Source organism: Lonchura striata, chromosome 2, assembly GCF_050655825.1.
Source record: "Lonchura striata isolate lonStrDom1 chromosome 2, ASM5065582v1, whole genome shotgun sequence".
NCBI lineage: Eukaryota > Metazoa > Chordata > Aves > Passeriformes > Estrildidae > Lonchura > Lonchura striata.
The window spans coordinates 25,814,104-25,839,496 of record NC_140704.1 but is presented as its reverse complement, the minus strand read 5'-3'; the positions used below and the strand labels follow the sequence as shown (position 1 = coordinate 25,839,496).

At 35.2% G+C, this 25,393-nt stretch overlaps 1 protein-coding gene across 1 annotated transcript in view; it reads left to right on the top strand.

Annotated features, from left to right (window-relative positions):
* Nucleotides 1-4,516: 4,516 nt before the first annotated feature.
* COL28A1 (collagen type XXVIII alpha 1 chain) overlaps nucleotides 4,517-25,393 on the top strand; it is a 65,989-nt gene continuing 45,112 nt past the window's right edge. The window contains exons 1-11 of the mRNA XM_085567222.1: nucleotides 4,517-10,191; nucleotides 10,868-11,023; nucleotides 11,505-12,064; nucleotides 12,722-12,742; nucleotides 13,388-13,444; nucleotides 14,674-14,718; nucleotides 15,207-15,248; nucleotides 15,921-15,947; nucleotides 17,060-17,104; nucleotides 19,694-19,738; nucleotides 20,032-20,085. Of these exons, the coding sequence (XP_085423348.1) occupies nucleotides 10,891-11,023; nucleotides 11,505-12,064; nucleotides 12,722-12,742; nucleotides 13,388-13,444; nucleotides 14,674-14,718; nucleotides 15,207-15,248; nucleotides 15,921-15,947; nucleotides 17,060-17,104; nucleotides 19,694-19,738; nucleotides 20,032-20,085 (1,029 nt within the window). The 5' untranslated portion in view covers nucleotides 4,517-10,191; nucleotides 10,868-10,890. The remainder of the gene's footprint in view (nucleotides 10,192-10,867; nucleotides 11,024-11,504; nucleotides 12,065-12,721; nucleotides 12,743-13,387; nucleotides 13,445-14,673; nucleotides 14,719-15,206; nucleotides 15,249-15,920; nucleotides 15,948-17,059; nucleotides 17,105-19,693; nucleotides 19,739-20,031; nucleotides 20,086-25,393) is intronic.

Here is a 25,393-nt window from a genome sequence, read left to right as displayed (position 1 = left end):
TCCATATGGAGTTTAGAGTTATACACTAAAGCACTTCAGGATTACAAATATATGAAATATATATAAGCTGACATTCTAAGGTATCAATTCCAATGCCCCTGCCAAGGACACCTCCCAGTGTACCGCGTTGCCCAGAGCCCCGTCCAGCCTGGCCCTGAACACTTCCTGGGATGGGACATCCCAGCTTCTCTGGCCCACCTGTGCCACTGCCTCACACCCTCACAGCAAAGAATCCCTCCCTCATATCCAGTCTAACTCTACCCCCTCTTTCTGGGGACATACAGACAGCCAAAGCACAGCAGCTGGGGACTACCAGCAACTCTCTGGGCAACTTTTCCCATTATTTGATGACACAATGATAAAGTTTTCTTACATATAAATTACCTGGGGAAAAAAAAAAATCGTATTTCCTCACTCCTATGTGATTAGGATTTTTCAACCTGTTTTTCTGCAAGCCATAGAGATGTCAACTGTTACCTTTTTCCTTTTGTTTTAAATGCTCTTTAAAATTGGCTGTAATAAAAGTTACAAACTAAAGTACTAATTCAACAATTTCAGATTCTCTCAGAATAACTTTCTTCATAATGAAACAGTGGTATTTGGCTTGGAAATATTTAAACGTCACATTTTTAAAGTTTCCTGCAGCACTGTTAGAGTCAGGACATTAGCTCCTTACTTTAGCTGCTTTTATTACTTTGTTTTTTTATAAAAGAAAGGAAATGCATATATATTTGGCTTCCTTATTAAATATTTTCCTACTTTCTTTTTTTAATTATAGCAAATAATTATTAATGGCCTCTCCAATGATTTTATAACTTAGCAAAATATTTTTAAGAAAATGTATGATAAATGATAAATGTATGATAAAATGTTCATTTTTTTCAATAATCTGCGTGTATTCAGTGACTTTAGTTTAAAAATGTGTATGGAGTGGCTTTGAACATCATTTGTGTTAATGCCTGTTGTCTCTTTTCTTGTCTCTAAGCATAGTGAAGAATTTATTACAAAATACATTTTATGTGCTATATTTTAATAGGGTTCATTAATTTAAGCCACTAATGTCATTTAGTTCTGCAACAACTAGTTGTTTTAGATATTGTTGTACTATTCCTTCAATTTAAAAAGCACTTCATGAAACCAGCTCATTTTTTTTCTTAAGGAGCTCAGCAGTTGTTTTGATAAATAAAATAGACCAAATCATGTGGAAAAATACAAAAGTAATTCAGATTAAGTAGTCTATCATGTATCAAAGGCAAAACTGGCAGGCTGGATTTTCATGCTTGTATGTTTCATCATTCCATTTTCTCTACTGATGTTGAAGTGGAACATAGTGACTTTTTCACCTCTGTTTCCAAGAGTCACCAAGATTTCCAAGAATCACTGGTGGTTCTTTTTATAACAAAGATGAAGTTCAGTTTGTGTACTCCTAACATTTTTCCATGGGGAAGTATGGGAGTTTGGTTTATAAATGTAGGTAATACTTGCAATAATTACACAATATCTTTGATTCTAAGGGTAAGTTTTTCAGGTACTAGGGAATCAGCATCTGAACTATCTGACATCTTGCTCATTTCTTGAGTCCTAATGATGGTCCAAATAAACTACTACCAAGTGCACAAGCTGCAGAAGAGCTGTTGCCTGTGTCTTTTGCACAAGAGAGATTCAGAGAGATTGAAAATGAGAGATGGTATTTTGAAGCAATAGATGCTGTTACTACAATGACAGATACAAAGTAAGTTAAGAGAAACATAAGGGTTATTTTGTGTTTCAGAATGCAAATGAATGTTGTCACGCCAGGGACCACTGTGTCACAGTTACTAGATCTGTTACATGAACTGCTGGGACATAGATGATTTGTATTTGATCATTCTACCACGTGCAGAAATTATGTTTCCTATGTTGATCTCAAAATAAATGCTGCACCAGTATTTCATTAGTGAGGTCGTGAATTCCCCTAATGTTTCTGAACTCGTTTAAACTCTTGGATCTTTGCTTCTGTTTTCTATGCCCTAATTTACTCTTTTAGTTTGCATCTAGCTGTCTCCACGTTTGCATCTTTGTTCACTAGCGGCATCTTTATTTGTAAATAATACAGAATATCTGTTTAGTTTTGGTGTTGTACATAGGTGATTATTAATCTCCTCATCACCATTGCATAACAAGTGATTTTTATAGTACATTGTTTCTTGTAATTGATATAGTTAAATAAACTTACACATTTAAACCCCTAAATCATGAAGCATTTAATTCAGCTTGACTTTCATCAAGTCTCATTTTAATCCTACTTTTTTTGGCCTCTCAGACGTTGCCTGGATTTGTGATCAGCCCCTGTTTTATTCCTTGTAAGATGTGCTTCATTTCTAATGTGAATTTATACGTAACAATTACTTTCATGCCATTGAATCTCAAACTGTTTTCAGCAATTTCTCTTCATGGATGATGTTTATATATATATTTTTTTTTTTCTTTGCTCTAACTGCAGAGTAGTCCAAGTTTGCTCTATGTGAAAATCTCTGAGTTCTTTAAGAATTTTTAATCATGTGGAGACTTTGTACAATAAAAATTCCATTTTGAACTTATCTTCTTCTTTAAAGATACATTAAAATTTATAGGACATCAAGGTATACCAAGGTTAGTTAATATTTGGTTAGTTAATATTTTTTTTATATTAACTGGAAACCAGTTAATATAACTGGAAGGGCTTTTTTCCTACAACTTTGTTATGCTTTTTCATATTTAATTCCTGGAAGGCTGGTGTTTTGCTTAGTTTGTGTTAATCTTCCAGATTTTTTGTGTTTGTGTCATGTCTGGCCAAAATAGCTAAATCATTTCAGGAATACAGAAACATATAAATACTGCTGGAGTTTTGTATATCGCAATGCAGTGTTAACACTGGGTTTAAAAACATGTCAAGTATTACTTTGGTTGTCTAAGTCTACTGCTGCTCTTCCCTTTACAGAAAAAGTATATATTCTGTCATTGCTATTTTTAGCATTACTACTGGTTTGGGTTTTGATTACTTAAACTTGCAGAATCTTGATGGAGCCTAGCAGATTGTTTCAGATATAGTGTTGTACTTCTCCATGCCATGATGCATACCTGGTAGTATTGCTTTATCTGATTTTTGGTAAGAGAAGAAAGTATTCATTACATTGGGAGTTTGAAGTTGGAGTTCAGAGCTCTCTGTCTATGTGAAATGTATGTCTCTTTATAAAGATCCTAATTAGATTCACAGATTTAGCAGTATGATGCTGAATTCATAGGCACAATTTGCATGACTGTTTCCTCCAGGCTTTAGTATTCTACTGAAAATTATTTTGTTTTAACAGATCATGCTTTTGTTCTTTGTATGTTGGAATTATCAGCTAATTTTATATAATTTCATGTTAAAAACATAATACAAGTTGCTGTATTCAAATGCCATATATTTTCAGTGCGAAAAATGTTCAGAAGATCCAGTAGGTCCAGTTGGCTCTCCAGGTCCTTCACCTTTGTCATTCATTAATTGAGGCATTCAAAACAGAAAGCCTTTTAAGTAAGGAAGGTGACTCTTCTTTTGATGGCAGAATGACCTTTGTCAACTGCACAGGCTTGGATAAGAGGGAAAAAACTCTCGGCTTCACTTACTCCTTTAATGTTACTGGTGGTTGCTGTACTTGTTATTCAGTGGGATGTATAGAAATGTGAGCAAGGGGAATTGAAATAAATACAGCAAGAATTTCACAGGTACATTTGTTTTCTTTTGAAGATAACTACTGCAGTTTATTAATTTAAAAACTGGTCTTTGGAAGTTTAGAAATTAATGTCCTATCTAAACTTTTTAGGGTATCCAGGCTCCTGAAAGAATACCTAGACCAAAGGGATTGCAAAGTTTGAGTGTTCAAAGTCCAAAGGTAGCATGAGATATAAATCCTGATTTTAGAAGGATAGAGCAGGGGATATATGTGACAGAGGACAAGTCTTTTCATATATTAGAACTCGTATTCTTCTAGGAAAACTCATTAAATAAAAGGTAACTGTTCAGTTTTGATCACTGTAGGCTGTTAGAGAGAGAATTTCATTTGCCTATCATATATTATGATAGGCAGAGACAGAGAGGGTTTACAAAGGGTTGCTTAAAGCATTTGAAATTGAAATAAGCTGGTTTTTTAACAATATTCCGTGTTGCTTAGCCTGACCAAAGCCCTTATTCAAATTGGCAATTTTTTGTAGCCACAAAATGTCTACACAATGGATGCTGCAATGGCTACACATTTGGCCATCTTTGCTTTAAGCTGTAAGTAAAGTAAAATATTTAAACAAATAATTCTAAATTGGAATTTTGGATGGGTTTGGGTTTGGGTTTTTTTGGTTTTTTTGTTTGTTTGTTTGGTTGGGTTTTTTTTGTGTTTTTGTTTTTGGGTTTTTTTTGGTGTTGTAGTTTTTGTGGGTTTTGTGATTTTTGGTTAGGGTTTTTTGTGGGGGGGGTTGGGTGGTTTTTTGTTGGTTGTTTTTTTTTTTTTTTGGGGGGGGGGCACTGAGGGGTATGTGTTTGTCTTTTTTTTTAAGGAAAACAAAGTGAGCCTGGTCCAAATAGAAACTGTGGTATTTCAGAAACTGTGGAATTTCAGGGACTGCCAGGAAGTAAAGTGAATCGGTTGTAAACAGTTGCCATTTTGATCCATGCTCTGTTTTCTTTACAAATATAAGTAATAATTTACATTATTACTGGTGCAAAACACTTCTCAGGCTTCTGCTACAGAAGTGACACAACAAGATTGTAATTTCACTTCTCTGACAACCTAGAATCCTACTTATTTCAAGCAGTTCATACCACTTTGCCAATACATTCACTTTTAGCTTTCATTAACTTTGCAGTAGACAGAAGATCCATGTGATGTACTGGTGCTCTTAATCTAGATATCTAAAAGAGACGAATGTGTGAAATGGATATTTAGAATCTCAGGATCAGGGAGGAGCTAAGGAGTAAAACCAGTTCTTCAGGACATATTGTTCTCCTCAAAATATTGTTTCTTAGTCTTTTAATATCTTGGTCTTTAGCTTCCACCTTCTATTACAAGGGCACAAATGTTTTGCCCAGACAGTAGCCTCCTTCACTAGGTGTGTATAAATGATTAAATGCTCAATAAGGCACCCACTATGAAGTACTATCATTACTATCATTACTATCTTTATGCATTATCATGTAGATACACCAGAGGGCAGGATTTATATAGTATAAATATCTTCATAGCTTAACAATTCAGCAACTAAGTGATCAATTTGACACACTTACTGCAATCTGGTTTAAGAAGGCAAGTAATCACAACTTCACTTATGCAGTTTATGAATAACAACAGCATTGAGTCAATATATAGGAACAGTGATTTTTAAAAGCTGTTTAAAATATTTATTTCAAATTGCACCTTCTAGTGATGTCTCCTAGCCAGAGAAAAAATATCTACTATAGTAGATATTTCCTTATACATTCTTATTAAGTGAAGAGCACACCAGGGCAAAAAATATAAATTTAAGACACTGAGTTTTGATTGATATCATCAAAAATAAGTCCTCTGACATTTTATATTCATATATTCTAGAATACTCACCTTCTTTCATACCTGTATAGATTGTATCATATTGGCATTCAGTTGTGGTTTTTCAAGCAACAGAATAATAATTTACTATGTCTGTCTTCATACAAAAGCACTCTCTTATATTTTTCAACTCTCTCTTTTTATTTCTTCTTTACCATCATTTGAGTTTCAGTAATGAGAATATCAGGAAATATTCAAGGAATGCAGGTATGTACCAGGAACAAAAGCTATACATTATTTTTTCCAGTAGAAGAGATGACTTAGCATGTATGCAGGTACTGAAGGCTTTTTAACTTGAAACTCACTAGCGACATAAAATGAGTTGTACAGATAAAATTTTGTATTGCAGACTAGGGTTTAGTATGGTCACGTAATGAGTGCATTTAGACAGATTCAGTAGTCCTGGCAGCTGATTATGCTGAGGATCTCATTCAGAGCATGTGGTTCAGGACAGCAATTGAAACACTGAAAAGCTTTGCAGGAAGTATTATTATTAAAACAGTGCTGTAATTCTGGAGGCATTACTTTCATTAAATTTGAATTCTAAGGGAATACAAAGCTATGAAAATATATACTAAAAACACTAGTAAAAAAAAAAAAAAAGCTGTGAATTGTAAATCAACAATCCTGTTGTGGAGCTGTCAAGATTCTTACTGTACTTCCAAAACACAGTAAGAAGTGAAAAGGAGCTTAGGCTGTTCCCAGAGACCAGTTACAGACCAACATGTAACAGATTTACAGATGTTCTAGGCAAAAATGCAACCAAACTTGACCCCATTACTGTCCAAATATAGCATGTGCATCAGAGCTACCAGAATACATGTATATTTGACTAGTCAAATTGTTGTGTCTAAAAATCATAAGTGTTAACATTTTCTGATCTCTGCTGGATCAAAGTCATGTTTGCAGATCCCCCAGAAAAGTGAGAAACCTTTGAACACATCTGGAAATTCATTAATTCAATTCTATTTTAACAACTTGCCAACTGCTGGAAAAGGAATTTTTTCCGTAGCTGTTGATGTGGTAGGCTGTTTGCAGTCTTGATCTAAGTGTGCATAAGGGTAAGAATAAGTATGTAAACAGTATGAGAGTATGAGTGATCTGTGTGACTAATTTGTTGCTAATGAAATGTTTGATCATCACCGGTGTCTCTAATACAACAGATGCTGGGTGCTAACAGTAATTATCATTTGTAGCACTAACAGCTATTTAGTGTAAAATATTGAAAATTCTTTGTTTTCCATGTGTGTAATGAAGACAACATTTACTTAAGGAAGACAATTAGCCTCAATAAATCTGACACATATTTGACAGGAGACAAAGTAGAGGTTTCTAGGAAGGAAGCCCTTTAGGATGGGGCTGCATCTGCTAGGCCAGCAAATCCTTCCTCACTTGAACAGGATGAAGAGGGTGAGCAGTGGTGGCAGGTAGAATTTTTTTTCTGTTAGCAGCATGTTCCTTCAGTACATTCCATGTTAACAGAGAATGAACAAACTGACAAAGCTATGTAGGAATGGTACTATGTACAGTCATAGGGCAAAGGTACAGCTCTCATATGCAACCTGTCATGGCTTAATCCTCTCCAGCAACTAAGCACTGCACAGCCTCTTGCTTACTCCACCCTCATCAGGATAGGAGGAATGCAACTGGAAGGGTAAAAATAAGAAAACACATTTGTTGAGAGAAGAACAGGTTATTCATTTTTTCCAACTAATTAACCTATTAATTTTTAAAACCAATAACAATAATAACATTGTAATGAAAAGGAAAATAGCAAAGAGAAATGAAACCACAAAACTGGTGCAATGAAAACAATTGCTCACCACCAGCTGGCACATGCTCAGCCAGTCACTGAGCCTTGGCCCCCCCAGACAACATTCCTCCAGCTTTATATGCTGATCGTGATAGCATATGGTCTGGGATATCCCTTGGGTCAGCTGGGGTTAGCTGCCCTGGCTGTGTCCACTGCCAACTCCTAGTGCATCCATAGCCCACTCTCTGCTGGGGTGAGATGAGGAGAAAAGGCCTTGACCCTGCGTAAGCACTACTCAGCAAGAGCTGAAATACCCCTGAATTTTCAGTGCTGTTTCCAGCATGAATCCAAAACAGCCCCATACCAGCTACTGTGAAGAAAATCAGCTCTGCCCCAGCCAAAACCAACTGAAACAGATTAGTATTATCTCTATCTTTGCTAAGATCTCTTGGAGTTCCTTCACATTTGTCTCACCCTTTAATTTAATTAAAGTTACATGTGGTATCATACTAATGGCTCACAGCACACATGAATAAGTAACAGTGTTGGCAAAGGTGTATTTCTAGCTTAATGTCTCTGTAAAGGGATCTAGCCTTGGAGAAGCAGAAAGTGAGTGCTTAAGGAAGTGTTCAGTCTATCATTAGAGATACCATGCACCAGGCTACATGAAGGATGTTTACTGACCTTAATGAAGACAGATACTTTATGTTCATTGGTCAGTTGTGCCTTATTTTTTTCCTCCCTATTTTTTCCCTTTCACCCACATTTTTTAAAATCAACAGGAAATATTTTCTGCTTACATAAAAGCTCAATGTACTCACTGACTCCTAGTTAGTATATCCCAGCCAATCCTGAACTAATGTAGTATTTACTGCTGCAGCTGGATTCTGCTAAGTGTATAGGGACTGGTGGGTTTCATTCCAGGGTAGTCAAAGAGATTATCTCCTTGTGAGACCTCACTCAATGATTTTTCACTGGTCTTGGGAATCTGTAGAGGTTTCAGTTGTCTGGAATCTGGCAAATGTTAGCCAAATTTTCAAGAAGATCTAGACAATGACTCTAGTAACTACAGGTCTGTCAGTCTCACATCAGTGCCTGGCAAAATTATGGATAAGATTATTCTGGGAAGTAGTGAAAAACTACTGAAGGACAATACAGTCATCATCGGTCACAGCCAGCATGCCTTCATGGAGGAAATATCCTCCTTGTTGAAGTTAATTTCCTTTCATGACAAGGTAACCCACCTAGTTGATCAAAGGAAGCCAGTCGATACAATATCTTTAGATTTCAGTAAAGTTTTTTACACTGTCTCTCACAAGATGCTATTTGGACAAAATATCAATCACACAGCTGGATAAACACATCATGTGATGTGTGAGCAACTGACTCAGGGGTCAGGCCCAGGGTTATAGTTAATGGGGTGACTTCAAACTGGTGACCTGCCACTAGTGGGGTTTTGCAGGCTCTATCTTTGGTCCTTCAACATTTTTATAAATTATTGGGACACAGGCCTATAAGGTATACTAAGTCAATTTGCTGATGATACTAAATTGGGAGGAGCTATTGACTCCATCAGAGAGACCCTGCAGAAAAACTTTTACAAATTAGAGGGCTCAGAAATCACCATTTGTATAAAGTTTAACATTAAGTCCCAGATTCAGCACCTGGGACAGGATAATCTTGCATGTAAGGACAAGTGGGGAACAAGAGGATGGAAAGGGCTCTAAAGGTCCTAGTTGATGGCAAGATGAACATGAGTTGACAGTGTGTCCTGGCAGCCAGGAACAGGCACTGGAACAGGCTCCCCTGGAAAGTGGTCACACTCCAAGCCTGTAAGAGTTCAAGAAACTTTTGGACAACTCCTTCGGCACATGGTGTGATTTTTGATGTTAGCCTGTGCAGGGCTAGAAGTTGGACTACATTCTTGTGGGTCCCTTACAACTCAGGATATTCTGTGATTCTGCCCTGTGACCAGGTGCTGAGGGATGTTTTGCCTGGTAGGCAGCACCTGTCTAGAGGATGTCTGCTACCTTCTGCTGGGCATTTGCACTTAACTCCCTTGGGGCATGTTATGATTCCTTGAGACTTACCATTGGCGTGCTTCCTCTCACCCCATTGTTTTACTCAACCCTGTGATAACACAATTTTACTCTGAAGTCTGCCAGTAGATAGAAAAAATATCATTTCCATGAAACATTCTGAAAGCTGCTTGCATGACCCCTTTTAGATATCATGTCTGTATCTGACCCCTCAGAGGATTTAAAAAGCAGAAATAATTTCTGAGGAAACTCAAGAGCTCAAGAAGATTTTTTTCTTTCTTTTTTTTTTTTTTCCAAGTCATCTTTTATTTTTGTACTTGCTACTTCAGTTACCACCTTTGAGTCCTGCAGTCCTGGCAGACTCTCAAACCATCAGGTCCGACTTCAGTTCTAGCCTGCAAGTGATGTACTGCACTCACATTTCTGATCTAGCCAGTGCTGCATCATTAACACAGACAAGCTGAAGGCATGTGACTGGCAGAGTGAAGGGTAAAGATGTAGGTTGTCGAAAAGTGGGTTTTTTAAATGTAAAAATACAGTTACTTAAAGTGGGAAAACACTTGTGCTCCCAGACTGACATTGTCCCTTTAATGAAAAGGCTCAGTCTCTGGCTCAGCACTGGCAAAGTGCCCAACTGTCTTCATTTAAACTTTGCCCAACTAAACAGCAGCAATAAAAGAAAATTTACAAGTGGATAGGCTATTTATTTGTAGTTTGCTTTATTTTGGTTAACAAATTGTATTTTCCAGTATGACCTACCAGACATATTTTCTACACTGAAAACTTTTTTAATCCACAATTTGCTTTCTGGATGCCTTCAAAGGTAAGAGACTTTGTTATTTCCTCTCTAATTTTAGAGGACTGCACTTATGGTTTCTGGATATGTATCTGCTTGATGGACTTTAAAAGGAAATTTAGGAAGGATTTTTACATTTAACATATTGTCTTCGTTATTAATGATATTTAAAATTATTTTTTGTAAATCACAGGCTTTTATATGTAAATCAGATTTAATTCAGTATTTAATTTAGTTCAGTATTCTCTAAAAATATGTTGAATCATTAATTTAAATATTCTAATTTTAATTTTATCAGTATATTGTAATTAGAATATAATCCTTATGAAAAATACTGCACATATTCTGTAACATCCATGTAATATTAATAATATATTCATGTATTAAATTTCATTATTAAACCATTGTTTCCTAGAAAAATAAGTTATTCATACTCATGCTCCAGGCTTTTTGTTAAGAAAGAAAAGGCAGTGCTGTACCCATATTTCATCTGTAATAAACAGGTTCTACTATCCATGTGAGCTACAATTGAGATAGTGCTGGTTACTGTGGTTAAACTACCTACACAATGACTTTTTATAAGTATTTTTTAATATATTTTCTCTAGAACTATGGTTCCCACAAATATGTATTTAAAGTATCTGTATTTAATTATTTGCTTCTGTTAATGAGGTATTCACAGGTGGCTTTTTACTTCTAACAGGAAGGAAAAGTTGTCTATTTGGGATGAAAGTCACTATGAGGAAAAAATATTTTTTCTTTTGCTTTATACTTCTGGCTGTGATAACAAACCAGATAGTACATGGGCAAAACAGAAGAAAAGGAAAGAATATTTACTCTCCTATGCTAAAAGATGAAGGTAAAATAATTTTCTAAAAATTTGTGGTTGACTGTGTTGTACATATCCATGCATTTTAGCATAATTATTTAGTAATTGATAACTTTCATGTGAATATGTAAAATGTGATTTATTTTGATTATGAAGGCTGGAAAATACTTTTTGACTACTTGGACATGGATTCCAGATTGATCAATTATTTTCATGGACATGCATATCTCTTAAGAGAAATTATAAGAAACCTGACTTTTGTTTGAAATTTCATGTGGTAGATTTTCTATACAAAATCAACTAAAATACTAAAACAATCCCATTGAGACCCTAACTTGACAGCTTTCATTATAATTTATTGGATGGAATTTACAGAGGAATTTATCCTTAGACTTTTTACTGGGAAGACAGAGGAATCTTTGAGAAAATTATTTTTTGCAGAAAATTATCATAAATCTATTGTGCAGGTGTTACCATCATTCATAGATTTAACTTTCTTGTTTCCTTACAGGTGATATGTGTCTCATTGACATAGTCTTTATCATAGACAGTTCAGAAAGTGCCAAAAATCAGTTGTTTGATGTACAGAAGAATTTTGTTCGAAACATAACTGACAGAATTTTCCAGATCAAGCCAGTTAAATCCCACATGTATAGTGTCAAACTAGCAAGCATGCAGTTCAGCAGCACAGTCAGCATTGATCATCCCTTTACAGCCTGGAAAAATGTCCAGAATTTTAAGGAGAAAATCAATTCTCTGGGATTTATTGGCCAAGGCACTTATTCCTATTATGCGATTTCAAATGCCACTCATCTGTTTAAAACTGAAAGTCGTAAGAAAAGTGTGAAAGTGGCTTTTTTGATGACTGATGGTGTGGATCATCCAAACAGCCCTAATGTCCAGGGTATAGCCACAACAGCTAGAAGTCTTGGGATACATTTTGTTACCATTGGCCTTTCTAAGAAAGCAGTCCAAGAAGAAAAATTGCGCATGATATCTGGTGATTCATCCTCTAAACGTGTCCTATGCCTGGATGATCAGAATCTGGTAGTAGATGTAGCATTGGAACTGGTAAGTTATGCTGATGTTAATCTTGTCATGTGTCTATCCTTGGCAGATTTAATTTGATTTAGATTGGGTAAGCCCTGAAGACAGTGCAGAGGGTTTTGTGGTGCCTTCTCTGCTACAGCAGGGGTCAGGGCAGATGGAGATTCCTTCTGCCAGCCACTCTCCAAGGAATCGTGTGCTTGGATAATAGTAGCTCAGCTGTTCTGGTCACATATCCCAGCACACAGAGTGTGTTTCTGAGCATATGAAAATACTTTAGAAGGTAGCTTGATCTCATGCATAATCACTGAGTCCTTCCCTTACGTATTTTGTTTGTAGGGCCTTCCAAAAGAAGGTCTCTGTTTAGGAAGTCTTTTCAGAGTCCCTGCTGTTAGCACTGTGTCTTAATACTGTCTGTTTAGCTATCGCATAATTCTCATGTCTTGTCTGATGACTGCATGTCACATGGAATAACCTTCTCTTCCTACCAAGAACTCTTCTCTGTATGAGTAGTTCCACAGACTCGTTCCTGCCCCTTTGAGGAAGGAATGAAGGATGAAGGTATTCACCATCTCTACCATTCACCTTGGAGAGTCTATAAAATGGAGAGGAAAAATTAGTACTTGTTAAATTAAATCATATCTATATGAAAGTAATATTTTTATTCTATTTTATTTTCAGGAAGCCCTGTTACAGAAGCAGGTAGGGGTCTTGAGCTTTGTGTTTGATTACTCTTATTGACACTAGACTTCCCAAAGTCTGCTTCTTCTGTAACATAACAATACTTGAGGATTAATCAACCTTCCATCTCTGGTTAAATTTTCTGACCATGATTATATTATTTTAACTTTCCTGCATTTCTTCTGTCCTTTCTCCTGTGAAATCTACAATGTTATCTCATTAGTGAGTAGTATCAACAGTAAGACATAAAGAACTCTTCCTACAAGAGTGAAATAGGCCTCATGCAAGATATGAAAATTCATTTGTGTTCTCATTAGAATACAATAGAAATGATTAAGTAGTTCAAAATTTATGTAAGGTTTCACAGTACTGTTTACTATGTATATGCTATCTTAAGCATTTGTAATTATTACAGTAACTACAGTCACTACAGTAATAGATATATTTTTGTTATAAATAAATCAAGTGATGGGTTTTGGTTGCTCTGTATGGAAGTTTAATGTTGATTATATGAGAAATAAATATATCAGAATATCATTTCTTGCCTGTTATTCCACTATTATATTATTTCATCTGTGATTAGACAAAACCAAAATTTTTTGCTTTAAAATTTTGAAGAAATATATTTGGAAAACATTCTCCTTTATCTTTCCATTAACCTTGTAGTGTGTGCAGAAGGCCTGTGAGTGTGAAAAGGGAGTGAAAGGAGACAAAGGTGATTGGGTAAGTATGCATTTATTTGAGTAAGCTGAAGAATTTGAATTTTAATCAAGATCAAAACTGCACAGAATTTTAATTGGTTACTACATGAACAAGACATTAGCTGTGCATGTACTGCAAAAAGATTGATTTTTAGCATATCATGTTGGTAGTGAAAGGTCACTGTTAAAAGAGGTCAGAATAAAAGATCTATCCATAGTCACATACTGTCTTGAAAATATATTTATATTATTGGATAATAAAATACGGAGGATAAATAGGTAATTTCGGAGTCCAAATAAAAAAAGTTATTCTTGAATCTTGCAGTGGGGAAGGAAAGGTCCATTAGGCAAAGGTTTTCATACACTGCCAACTTCTGTTTTTGTAAGGGGTAAAGGTTCAAAAGTCAGAGGGCAATGGATATATGAGGAAAGGTCTAAAACTCTGCCTCCAACACTCTCCTATCTCTTGTGACACTTCAGCACATATTTCTTGGCTCTAGTAGGGAACAGAAAATGTGCATTCAGACAGTGGGTGACCTCTCTGACCATGTTTCTGTCTTTAATAGCTCCCCCAGAGACAAGCAAAGTACATTCTGAGGTTTTTGTCTTTCTCCCTATTGTCTAATGGGTCAACCATACCATTAGCAGGTTATGACACCAGGGCCTATCATCCAATCCTTGTGGATAATGTGCATCTGGATAATGTGCACCAGCACCTCTGTTCATAATTTAAAATTTTAGATCCAAGAATTTTAAAGTTATTTTATCCAAAATTATTAGATGTAGCCTGTTATACAGATGTATATATGCCAAACTTTGTAGTCCCAAACATGATCCTCCAAAGAGTAACAAAAAATGGTGGAGTAACTTTTTGCTTAGAGCTGCTGAATATTAACCCTAAACTGTTCTGTACAGTATTTTTTTTCTAAGCAGAGAAGTTGAGATAGTGGTGGTTAATTGAGAAATGAGAAGGAAGAACTGTGTTTTTCTGTAATGCCTTCCTGATTAGATTTTTTGGATGCTGTGTAGAAAATTTATTTATCACTGAATATTGTTTACAAAATATTTGTAGATACCTTTTAATACCAGAGCAGGTTTAGTTAAATGAATATTGTGTCACATGTACAATACTTGAATCAGTGGGTGTTTCTACCAAAGCTTATTTCAGGATGATTTTGGACTAAGATATAGTCTTCAAGATGGAGAATTTTATCCTCATAATGATAATAACATTTTCCTGCTGTGTTTCAGGGCAGCAAAGGGGAGAAAGGTGAACCAGGACCAAAAGGAAACAAGGTAATGTGAATTTAAAAGAAATAAAGCAAATTTCTATCCAGTTATTCAAACCATAGATGTGAATATAGCAAAGGAAAAGTACGTTAAAATAAGTTATAAATGTTAAGGTTTTCTAGTTTATAATTAGCTGCTTTAGAAGTGTGAGATAAAAAATTAAAACTAAACTGCTATCAAGATAACACTGCCTATCATTTCAGTTTCTCTCTGACAACAGAGGTCTCTAATTTAGCCAAAGGCTTTTTAGGTTCCTGAGAGCTTTCTAACAGTACATAGATCCCTTGATCAGAGGGGTTCACTCTAATAACTAAGATTTCAGTCATCCAATTACAATAGATCAGTTTTCTATGTTAATCATCAGGAAATGTGTATCTTTGATTGAGGAAGGAGGAAGTGTGAATTTTACTAAATAGGAAAAAACAGTCTTGATGGTTTAACAGTGTTCTTGGCTTTAGAGCAATACAACAGTTGTATTCCTTTGTTTCCGATAGGGTGATGCTCAAAAAGGAGATCGTGGAGAGAAAGGGGAAGAGGTATGTGACTACTACAGTTCTAACTCATATTTTGTATTTTCACATTTTCTGAACTAAAAATGTTATTTTCATTTTTTATGTGCTTACTTTATTCAACTATTTAAAGCACCTACACTTACACCTGATTTACAGAAGCATGTATACTGAGAGAAGCAGTCTAACCATGTGCTTAAATATAGAGATGAGATGCTAATGGGAGAAGGAACTTCTGAAGCTGTGTGATTTTGAATTGACTTGCATTAGACTTATCCCAAAGACAGACCTGATAAAAACACTGCATGATCCTTTGGGGCTTCTAACGCCTGATAATTCTCAGACTTCTTGTTGATTCACTGGAGAAAGATTAACACTACTCCCTGTATAAGAATAACTCATTTAAAAGTCCCATTGAAATGACAGCATGTATATACTAGGAGGTGGCAAACTGAGTGGCATATTTACATATTTCATTTACTAATATTTAATATATGTGTAAAAAATACACATCTAGACTTGAAGAGAATTATATGTTAAACAATTTCAGAGAGATATTTTATTGTTGAGAATAGTTAAACTTCTGAAACATAGTTCTTTACTATGGGGGGGATTGGGGCTTTTTCTACTTAAATTAGCTGTATGTTAGGCCTTTGCTTTCTCCGTTATGATTTTTTCCTTTTTTCAATTTTTGAATAGGGAGATTCTGGCTACAAGGGAGACAAGGTAGGTTTTTTGCAGAATAGGAATAGTCTGAAAATAAATTGTCACTTGATTACAGTGTATGTGAAAGAATGGGAAAAAGAGCTTGTCTTGCCTTTTGTCATGAAAGCTCCTCATGCAATCCCCAGAAGTAAATTCAAAATTTATGTAAATGCTTACAGACTGGAATGCTGGAAATAAAACAAAAACAACCCCACAAAATCAGAGACTGTAATCTAAAGATACAAAAAGAAAAGTGTCAATGACCAGAAAAACAGTTTTTGGAAGGAAAAGGAAGCTGTGGGATGAATAAGAGGTTAAATGGAAAGAAAAAGAAAATAAAATGTTTACTACAAACACAATGTGACAACGATTAGCTTTTGAAGGAACCACAAGGAAGATTATTTTTAACCTATTTGTAATTTGCAAGGGCTAATGCTAGATCAAGAAAATTTTCAATATAGTCTCTCCAAAAAGATAAAAAAAACTATGAATTTCAGTGACTTGGAGGATTCTAGACATGAATTGCAAAGTGGACCATCATAGTCAAAAATGTAACAGAGATAATTCCATTTTGACTTTTCTTGGTTTGACACTTATATCTCCGAATTGTTAATAAAACCAGTACCTCTGTGAATCTTTGTAGTCATTAGCAAAATGCTTCAGTCAATTTTGTGATAAGATTTCATGAAAATGGGAACAGTAGACTCATAAGTCTATTTTTCATGTATCTATAGATATGTTAAATCATCAGTGAAAGGCCTAATTCTTTCTTCATTACATGTGTGCAATCTCACAATTGTTACTCAGGAAAATCTAAATCGTCACAGTAATTAAATCAGAGCATGGAAAAGATCTCTAGAGACAGTGCAGTTAGGTGGAAAACTGCAGCAAAACTTATTAAATATTAAATGTGTTATCCTCTGGAATAAGTTGGATGTTTTGCAGGCATTTTCTGGAACAACCTATCTCGAGTAGAGAGCAGATCTTATTTTCTACAGACCATATATAATGATGCCACTTTCAGGTCCTCAGAGTCAACTAAACCTCTTGTGCTACTGCTTGTCGAGTCTTTAATCCATGCAATGTAATCAAGTCATCTTGTTTAGCTGTGAACCCTTTGATTTCTTACAAAGGGTGAAAGAGGAGAATGTGGACCCCCAGGACCAAAAGGAGAAATAGTAAGTATAATTTTTATTTGAATTGTTTCATGTTGATGAAGATACCAGAAAATCATGTAACATATTCATAAACACAGTTTGAAAATATTATTGTAAATTTGGAATACCTTATAATTCCATGGTGATAAAGTTGCAGTCACAGTAGAAGTATGATTTGTAAGAACTGAACCAACTTTTCAGCACATTCTTTTTTTCCATTTTGCATAAGAAATACAGATCCTTACCTAAAACAAAAGCTGCCCTGACCACTGCCAAGCCTTGCTTACATAAGACTGAGCATCTTGCAGAGAGCATTCAGTTTATTTCCTTTAAAGTTTAATTTCAGTTTGAGTTTATAGTTATATTGCAATAACAGCAGGTTCTTAACCCAACATGAACAACTTTCAGGTCTACGAGCCCATCTGTGCTGATATGAATTCACACTTCTATCCAGTCCTCCTTTCTTTTTAACCTGGAGTTCAGTAGTATTGCAAGTGAATACAGATTTTTACCTGCTTTATTTATATTCTGAAAGATGGAAGGATAATGGACTGCTAAGTGAGATAATCATGTATCTTGAGTTCATACAAGCAGGTCTGTATGTCATGCACAATGCTAATTTATAGTTCAAATATCTAAGAACTACCAATTAGATTGCACTTATCCTTCTATTAAAGCACGTTTCTCCAGTTTTACAGCCCATATTATGTATTATGTTTACCTTTATCAAAAACACCTTGAAAAGTTTTTGATTTCCTGGAAGCTGCTATTCTATGATTAACTTCAAATAGGAATTAATAAATATTCATTCCAAAAGTATTTATTGCAAAGAAAACAAGGCATTATGCAATAATGAAAATCTAAAGGCTGAGAGTATCTTGTGGGATACTGTAGTTCAAAATGGCAGCAAATTTCAGACTTCAGTGAATCAGAAAAGTCTGACGTATCAATGGAAAAGGAGAAAGCTGCATCTTTCAGAGAAATAAAGATCATACCTTCTTTATCCAGGCATGTGGGAAATAGCATGACATTATGTGAAACGTCTACTAAGGTAGAAGGAGCCTGTTCAGAAGCTGGCAAAGAACATAATCGAATGAGTAAGAAATCTGGGTATAGAAAATATGCCAGGGCTGCCAAAAATCTGTTTGCTTCATTTCTGTTGAGGACAGTGATGAAATTTTTTTTCCTCTGATGGCGGGGGGGATCAGTCAGTTCCAGAACTCCCACCTTCACAGTCACAAATCCTGAAGACAGAACAAAAATATGGCTATATTTTTAAAGAAAGCATTCTAGGCTGGACAAAATCAGAAACAACACATATAGCCAAATGTGTGAGAAGCAAAATCAGTATTCTGAGATTGGTCTTTAACTGGGGTGATGGATATTGAAGCATGGAGTCCCATTTGAAAATGTTGCATCCTCTACCACTTCCCAATCTCACTAATCAGACTGAATCCAATAGTTTTACTGCTGTATATCAGAGCTTTTTAAAATGCTGTTCAGGCTTGAAATTCAGACCGTTTCGGTTTGGCTTTGAGGTCAGAACTGAGTCAAGTCATATGTTTGTATGCTACCAAAAGTAGCCATCACTGTGTCAGCAGATCACTCTTTGTACCATCCATTGCTTTTGTAGTCACTCTGGAAATGGGCTGGAACTCAGTGGGTTATCTCTCTCTCTGGTGGCTGATGCTTGGCCTGGGAGCAAATGCCAGGGAGCAGAGAATTATTTAAAATTTCTGACTCTGTATCTCGGGGGAGGGGGGGGGGGGGCAGGGGGGGAGTTGATGGAGTGTCTGCATAGGTATCACTGCTAAATTTATCAAGGCTATTAAAAGTTCAAAATGTGACACATCTTGAAAAATGCAGCAGTCTGCCAGTGTCTCTGCCCATAGAGATGTTACTAATTAAAAGAAAAGAGAAATTTTAAAACAGTAAATTTACTCAAAACTCTTTTTGCTTTAAAAATAAATTATAACTGAGTATTGATACAAGTGGAAGTGAAATTCTGTAGAATATGCATTATGGTGACTAAACAAAAAACTGTGAAGCAGAAAGATTTTTGAATAATCTGCAGTGGTGGTAACTGGTACGAACTCATTAAATTGAGAAATCACAGCTAGTGGAATAAAAAGGCATTTTAAATCTATTAAAGTGGAATTTTAAACCTTTTGGATTTTTAATGGATTTTGTGAGCTATTAGTGTGATTCCGCCAGGCAACTCATCAGCAGTTTGAGTTAGTGAGACAAAGTTACCTGAAGTTATTCTGGTATAGACACTGCAGTATTTTAAAGAATTCTGTATCTAATATGCTTCTAAGAATTAAATTTTAAAACATGTAGCAAATAAAAACTTCTTAATCAAATAACTAAGATGTTAATTAGACATTCACTATACTTGTTGTATATGAAAAGCGTTTTAACCAAATATTGAGGGTGGAATGTTGCAGGCAACTACTGAACACACTATGAGAGCAGCAGTGAGAGGATAAAGTCTCTAGAAAGTGCTTGAACAGAGATTTGAGCCATTACATGTACATATCATGTGCTTGCCCTTTGAAAGCAGATTGAAACTTCCTTTGAATCTGATAATTGAATCTTATTTTTCCTCAGGGTTTGCAGGGCTCTGTGGGCCCTACGGGACCTCGGGGACCTCAGGTAAGGGAACTAAAAGCTACCAAATAAAAGGGAAAGATTATATTCTGTAAGTTTCTTGTGCATACAACCTGTTAATTCTGTGAAAAACAGACGTTTTTCTGCTGGCACTGGTTTTTAAATATTAATAATATTCAATGTATTGGGCATTTCACAGGATATGATGCAGAAAACTCTTGTCCTTAAGAGCTTAGAATTGTGCTATATTATAATGTACTCCATTCAGGGAAAATAAAACCCTAACATTTATACAGGTCTCCAAAGGCAACTCTTTCTTTGCTTTGACTTTTTTGTAGGGTATCAGGGGAGATCCAGGTCAGCAAGGCCCGAAAGGCATTCAAGGAAACAAGGTAAGATGCAGTTATATGTGTATTGATGAATATGTTATTTATATAGGGAGAGAGGATGCAGAAATTCTGTAGAATCTTTATACTCTACCATCCTTTTTTGTCAGTAGGTTTTTTACTAAAAGTGTTATTGGCACAGCAATAATGTCCCCATATGGGTAGTGCACCATCATGTGATGAAGGCTTGGCATTGTTGGCACATGTATCCACTTTCTTATCTGGGTCTCCAAGAACATTTTGTAAGAACATTTCTCCAAGAACATCCACAATAGGATGCAACCAAGGACCTCCCTAGAGCCACAGCACTTATGTTAGAATTTCAATCATCTGAATATGTCTTGATTTTTGCCATCACTTGGGAAGCTTTCTTTCTAGAATGTTTTTGCCTACAATGCCTGTGTTTAAAAATTTTATGTATTTCTAGATGAAGGTTAAAACCTTCAGACTGATTATTTATAATGATTTTTAATTGCTCGTGTGCTATAAAAACTTAGAACCAATTTGAAATTGGTCAAGGTATGAGATTTTATGACAATTAATGCCTTAGTGATATCTAAAATAGAGTTAATGACTACACCTTGTCAAGCAAAACTAGCTGGATAGGTGTGTGATTAATTTAGGAAGTTTTCTGGTTTGCAAAACTTTGGGAAATTGCTTTATGTGAATATAGTTGTCTTGCCCATGGGAGAATTATTAACATCAATGTTCAGTATAGAAAGATCTTCCATTTATCAGTTTGATACAAGGACTTTCTATGACAGGATCATTGATCACCTGGCTAACAATCTAAGTTATACAAGACAAATTAATTCATACAAAGCTGCTTTGTAAAAGGTGCACTATATAAACACTCGTGTTTTGTTTCTTAGGCAACAATTTAATTAGGAAATTCACAGAAATAAATTTAGATATGGGAAGCATTTATTATAAATGTTTGGAATATTGCCATCTGACATGATTTTTTCTCCTCCTGATAAATGCTTTTTCATACTTCACATTTCTTCATCTTCTCAAAAAAATGTTTGATTGGGAAAGCTGCTGCAGAGTACTTCAGAAGTGGAAAAAGAATTAGGATGAAGTTTGAAAGAAACTATTCATACATGTGGTGGAAAAACTGTGTCCCTCTCTCACTTCAGCACAGCAAATGACAGTAATCTTTTTATCTGTCATTTCACACTGATGAGTCCAAGACAGTAGAACCAGATACTTCTATTACGTACAAAACCATATTTGTTTAATCTTGTATATGGTCCTGTTATCCCTTCACATATTTTCATGGCTGTAAAATACATACATCTTTCTCTAGAATCCATCCACATGGACACAATATTTATGGTCTGTTGTTAGGCTTTAGCTGCAGATTTTCAGTAAGAATGAGAAACTTGCCTCTCTTATCAGCTTTCAACTCCCCAGCTTGCTGTTTAAAGTCTGTAGTCAAGATTTTTCTATGCTCAAACTTTTATAATAATACAAATACTGCCAGACAACTTTGGCTAATACCCTTAGATAATTAAAGAGTATAGAAGAATCATCTGTATGTTTAAGGGTTTTCTCTTGTCCATACCTAATGCCAAAGCTAACTTTTGGCATTTTGGAGCTTATTTGAGATGAGTGAAAAATGTTTTAATGATCAGTATAGATAATCAGTAGTTGTTTTCAGATTAATAAACAGCCATTCAGCTAGTAAAGGTCAAGACCTTTTTTGGTTCAGACACATAGCAGTCTTTCCAATATTTTGTGTCCTCACAGAAGGATTATTAAATTGCTCTTTTAAAATTAGTTTTTATGAAACATAATACAGTATCTCTGAAAAGTGGCAGTTAATTATAATAGCCTTGGATAAAATAAATTAATCTATTCTTAGTGCAGTTCCTTAGCCTTTCCATTCTAATACTTTCTACTTTTTGAATTGAACTGGTGACTTCCTCTTGGTGACATTAGTACTGGTGTGACATAATACAGAACACCACTGCTGAACTTTTATTCTTTGTTACTGGGCCATGTTAAGGTTTGAAAGAGTAGATTCAGTTCCTCAAAATACAAACTCCAGATCACGCTCAAACTATCTGTAGGCTCAGCCTACAGATAGTTTTGGTCTCAGTCGTGGAGTGTACAGTCCACTCATGTAGCTGGCTGAGTCAGTGCATCCCACACTCTGTAATGTGGGTTATGGGTATGGATGAATCCTCTCACTTTGCAGTGCCAGGTGGCAGTCGCAGGTGGGGACAGTGTCATCTGGGTGCTGTCTGTGTGCCACCTGGAAGCCACTGGGAGGAGAGGCTTGATGACAATGCACCTTCAACTAATTCAATTTGACTTGTCTGAAGCAAGGTAGCGTGGTGTCCAGAAACATTATCCAAGAAATTGCTTAAAGGAACTTGTCATTCTTTACTTCTATTATTCATATGCATTTTCTTGTTCTCAAGCTGCTGGCTAATCTCTCAATGTAAAGTTTCACTGACTGCACAATACTTTCCTTCTAGTGATACTGCTTTATTGTGTTGTCAGTAGTGAGTTGAAGCTCTCTAAGTCACACTGCCTGCACTGAACAGATTTCCACTGACAGGAACTTGGCCAACCTGTTTCCATGTAGACATGAAAGTTTAGGAGCTATTATATGGAGCTGAATCACATTCTTAACCTCTTAGCCTTTCTAATCAATCCTTATTTTTAATAACTTCTCTAATATACAAGCAAATTTCATCACTTTACTTCCACCTCTTCTCAAACCATGTGTGAATATGTTGAAAGACCTGTATCCTGCCCAGAAGGCAGCTTAGTGTGGCATTAACTAGAACCAGGTTTTGTCATTCTGCAAATTTTTAATTTTTTTAATTTTATTTGAAATTCTGCAAATTTCTAACATCTCAAACTACCTAAATAATCTTATTACCATAAACATTCTCCATAAAGAGGCTGAGACATTTAAAATGAGTTGTTTGAGCTCCATATTTATTTTAAAAATCATAAAAGCATTATTATTATTATTATTACTAATTTACCTGACTAAATAAATTTCCATTTAACCAATGCTAAACTGTTCACAATTCACATGTTAACAATAAACTTGCAACACAGTATTTAATGGCTATAAGAGAAAAACATTAGAGGGTTATGGGGCACTTCACTCAGAGTTAGGAATTGGGAACTAGCAATTTTCACTGTGTATCTCCTATCTTCTGAATTAGACAACTTGGTCCTGTTTCCAGAGCAAATTCTGAGCAAAGAACAAAGATTCTTCTGCTTGTTTCCTGGTTTACTGACTTTCTATTGCCCATTGACAAGATTCATACAAAGATGTTAAATTTATCAAAGAAAACTATTTCTAAAGCCAAATTCTATGCTGGTTTGGCTGCTTCAGTAACTTTAAATACCAAAATAAATGCTATTCACATCTATACTTTTTATTTTCTTAGACATTTGCTTCACATTAAGGCACTCTTCAACCTTGTTAGCCATCACGTATTATCTATATTGTAACATAAAATGAAAACTTGGATCAAAGTGCACCTCATTCAGCTATAAAACTTAAAGAGAATTGCAAAGTAAACCAACAGGAAAAAATTCACACAGAGATGATTAATGGAATTTGCAGAAACACTAATTTATAATCCTGGATCTAAGGTAGAGACACTCAACTCTTGTCATACTGCAGCTTATACAAGCAAGGAACTCATATTTTGTGTTTCTTGTCTCACTAAGAATTCAAGAGTGGCCCACGATATGATTTTGCTGGATGATTCAACAATTTCCAAAACACAGAAGACACTATCTCATTAAGTAAAATACTAAAAATAGAAGTTGGCAAAGAGAAAAGCCATGCTACAATTGGTTCTGCTCTGTTCATGTAATATAGTCCATCATAAGTGTAATGACCATAAACATTATCCAGTGAGAATCCCATCTACTGTCTAACTTTCCCAGTGGTCTGATTTCCATCATCTTCCTACTTAGGTTCTACATATGTCTTAACTCAGTTAATTAATACAATTAAAAAGCATCTGAAATGGTTACTTCATGTTTTTTTCTGGATTTACCAAGATATTGTTGTGCTCTCATTAAAAGACAGGTTTGCCCTTCAATAGCAGCAACCCCAGAAAATACAACTCCAGGAAAATCCAACATTCTAAGACACAAGGACTAATTTTGATTTCCTCTCCAGGAAGGAAACAGAATCACCATGAATTTTATGGAAAACAGAGTTCTAGTAATCAATATAGCACTTTTGCAAAGCTAAATTAGGGTCCCCTAGTATTCTCAGTGTTGGATAAAAGAATTATTTTAGACATGCATATATCTATTAATTTACTCAGACTAGTTGACTTTTTTTTTTGGTCCGCTTTTAATTTATTTGCAGATGCTTAACTAATATTTATTTTAAAAAACCCAAATCAACAACAAACCATGTATTCTACACTTCAGTAAATTCAAGGTAATTTTTGAAGATTTTTTTTTCAATGAGGACAATAATAGTGAATATTCACAAATTTCTGTGAATAAATTACAAACCGAAATATATGGCTACAGATTATAAAACTGAGGGATGAAATCTGGTTACGACCTGTGTTCAACTCATAAAAAATTGATGAGCAGGAAGTACTTAGGGTTATTGTTTCAGAATTGAGCTTGGGTTTATTTAAACTCTTTAACTACTCTTGAGCTACTAGATATAAAATGCATGTTTCTTGAAATCACAATATATTTATGGAAAGGCTGAGAATGATGTTCTTATAATCCACTGCTGTAGTAAGGAACCTCTCTGGAAAATTTGATTTACACAGTAAGGTTTTCAATTAAAGGCTCAAATTTTATGAACAGACATATATTCAAACTTCTAATGAGAAGGTTAATTTGAATGTGGATATTCAAAACAGATTTTCCCATAAAATCATCCTGGGACAATTCTGTAAAAAATCCATCATTGCATATTTTCCTGAATACATTTCCCAGAACAAACTGCTAAGGGATCTGTTTCTTCTCTGATGACATATGAATTCCTTCCTGACTTATGTGGCAAGTTACAACTTTCCCAGAAGACTGGGAAAAAGGTCCAATTTTCCTATGAACAAGTTTAGTTCCTAGATATTTTAACTAAGAAATACAAAATATCAATAATACATGTTAAAATATTTAATTCTATTTGCATTATTGTTACCAACGTTTACTTTAAAGATAAAATCATTGAAATTGAAAGATTTTTTTTTACTGTTGCTTAAACATTATCACATTGTAGACTGAAATACAGTGTGTTTGTGTTCCTTAGAGTATGTATGGGCTTTCTGAGAAGGAAAGAAATTATTTATATTGGCAC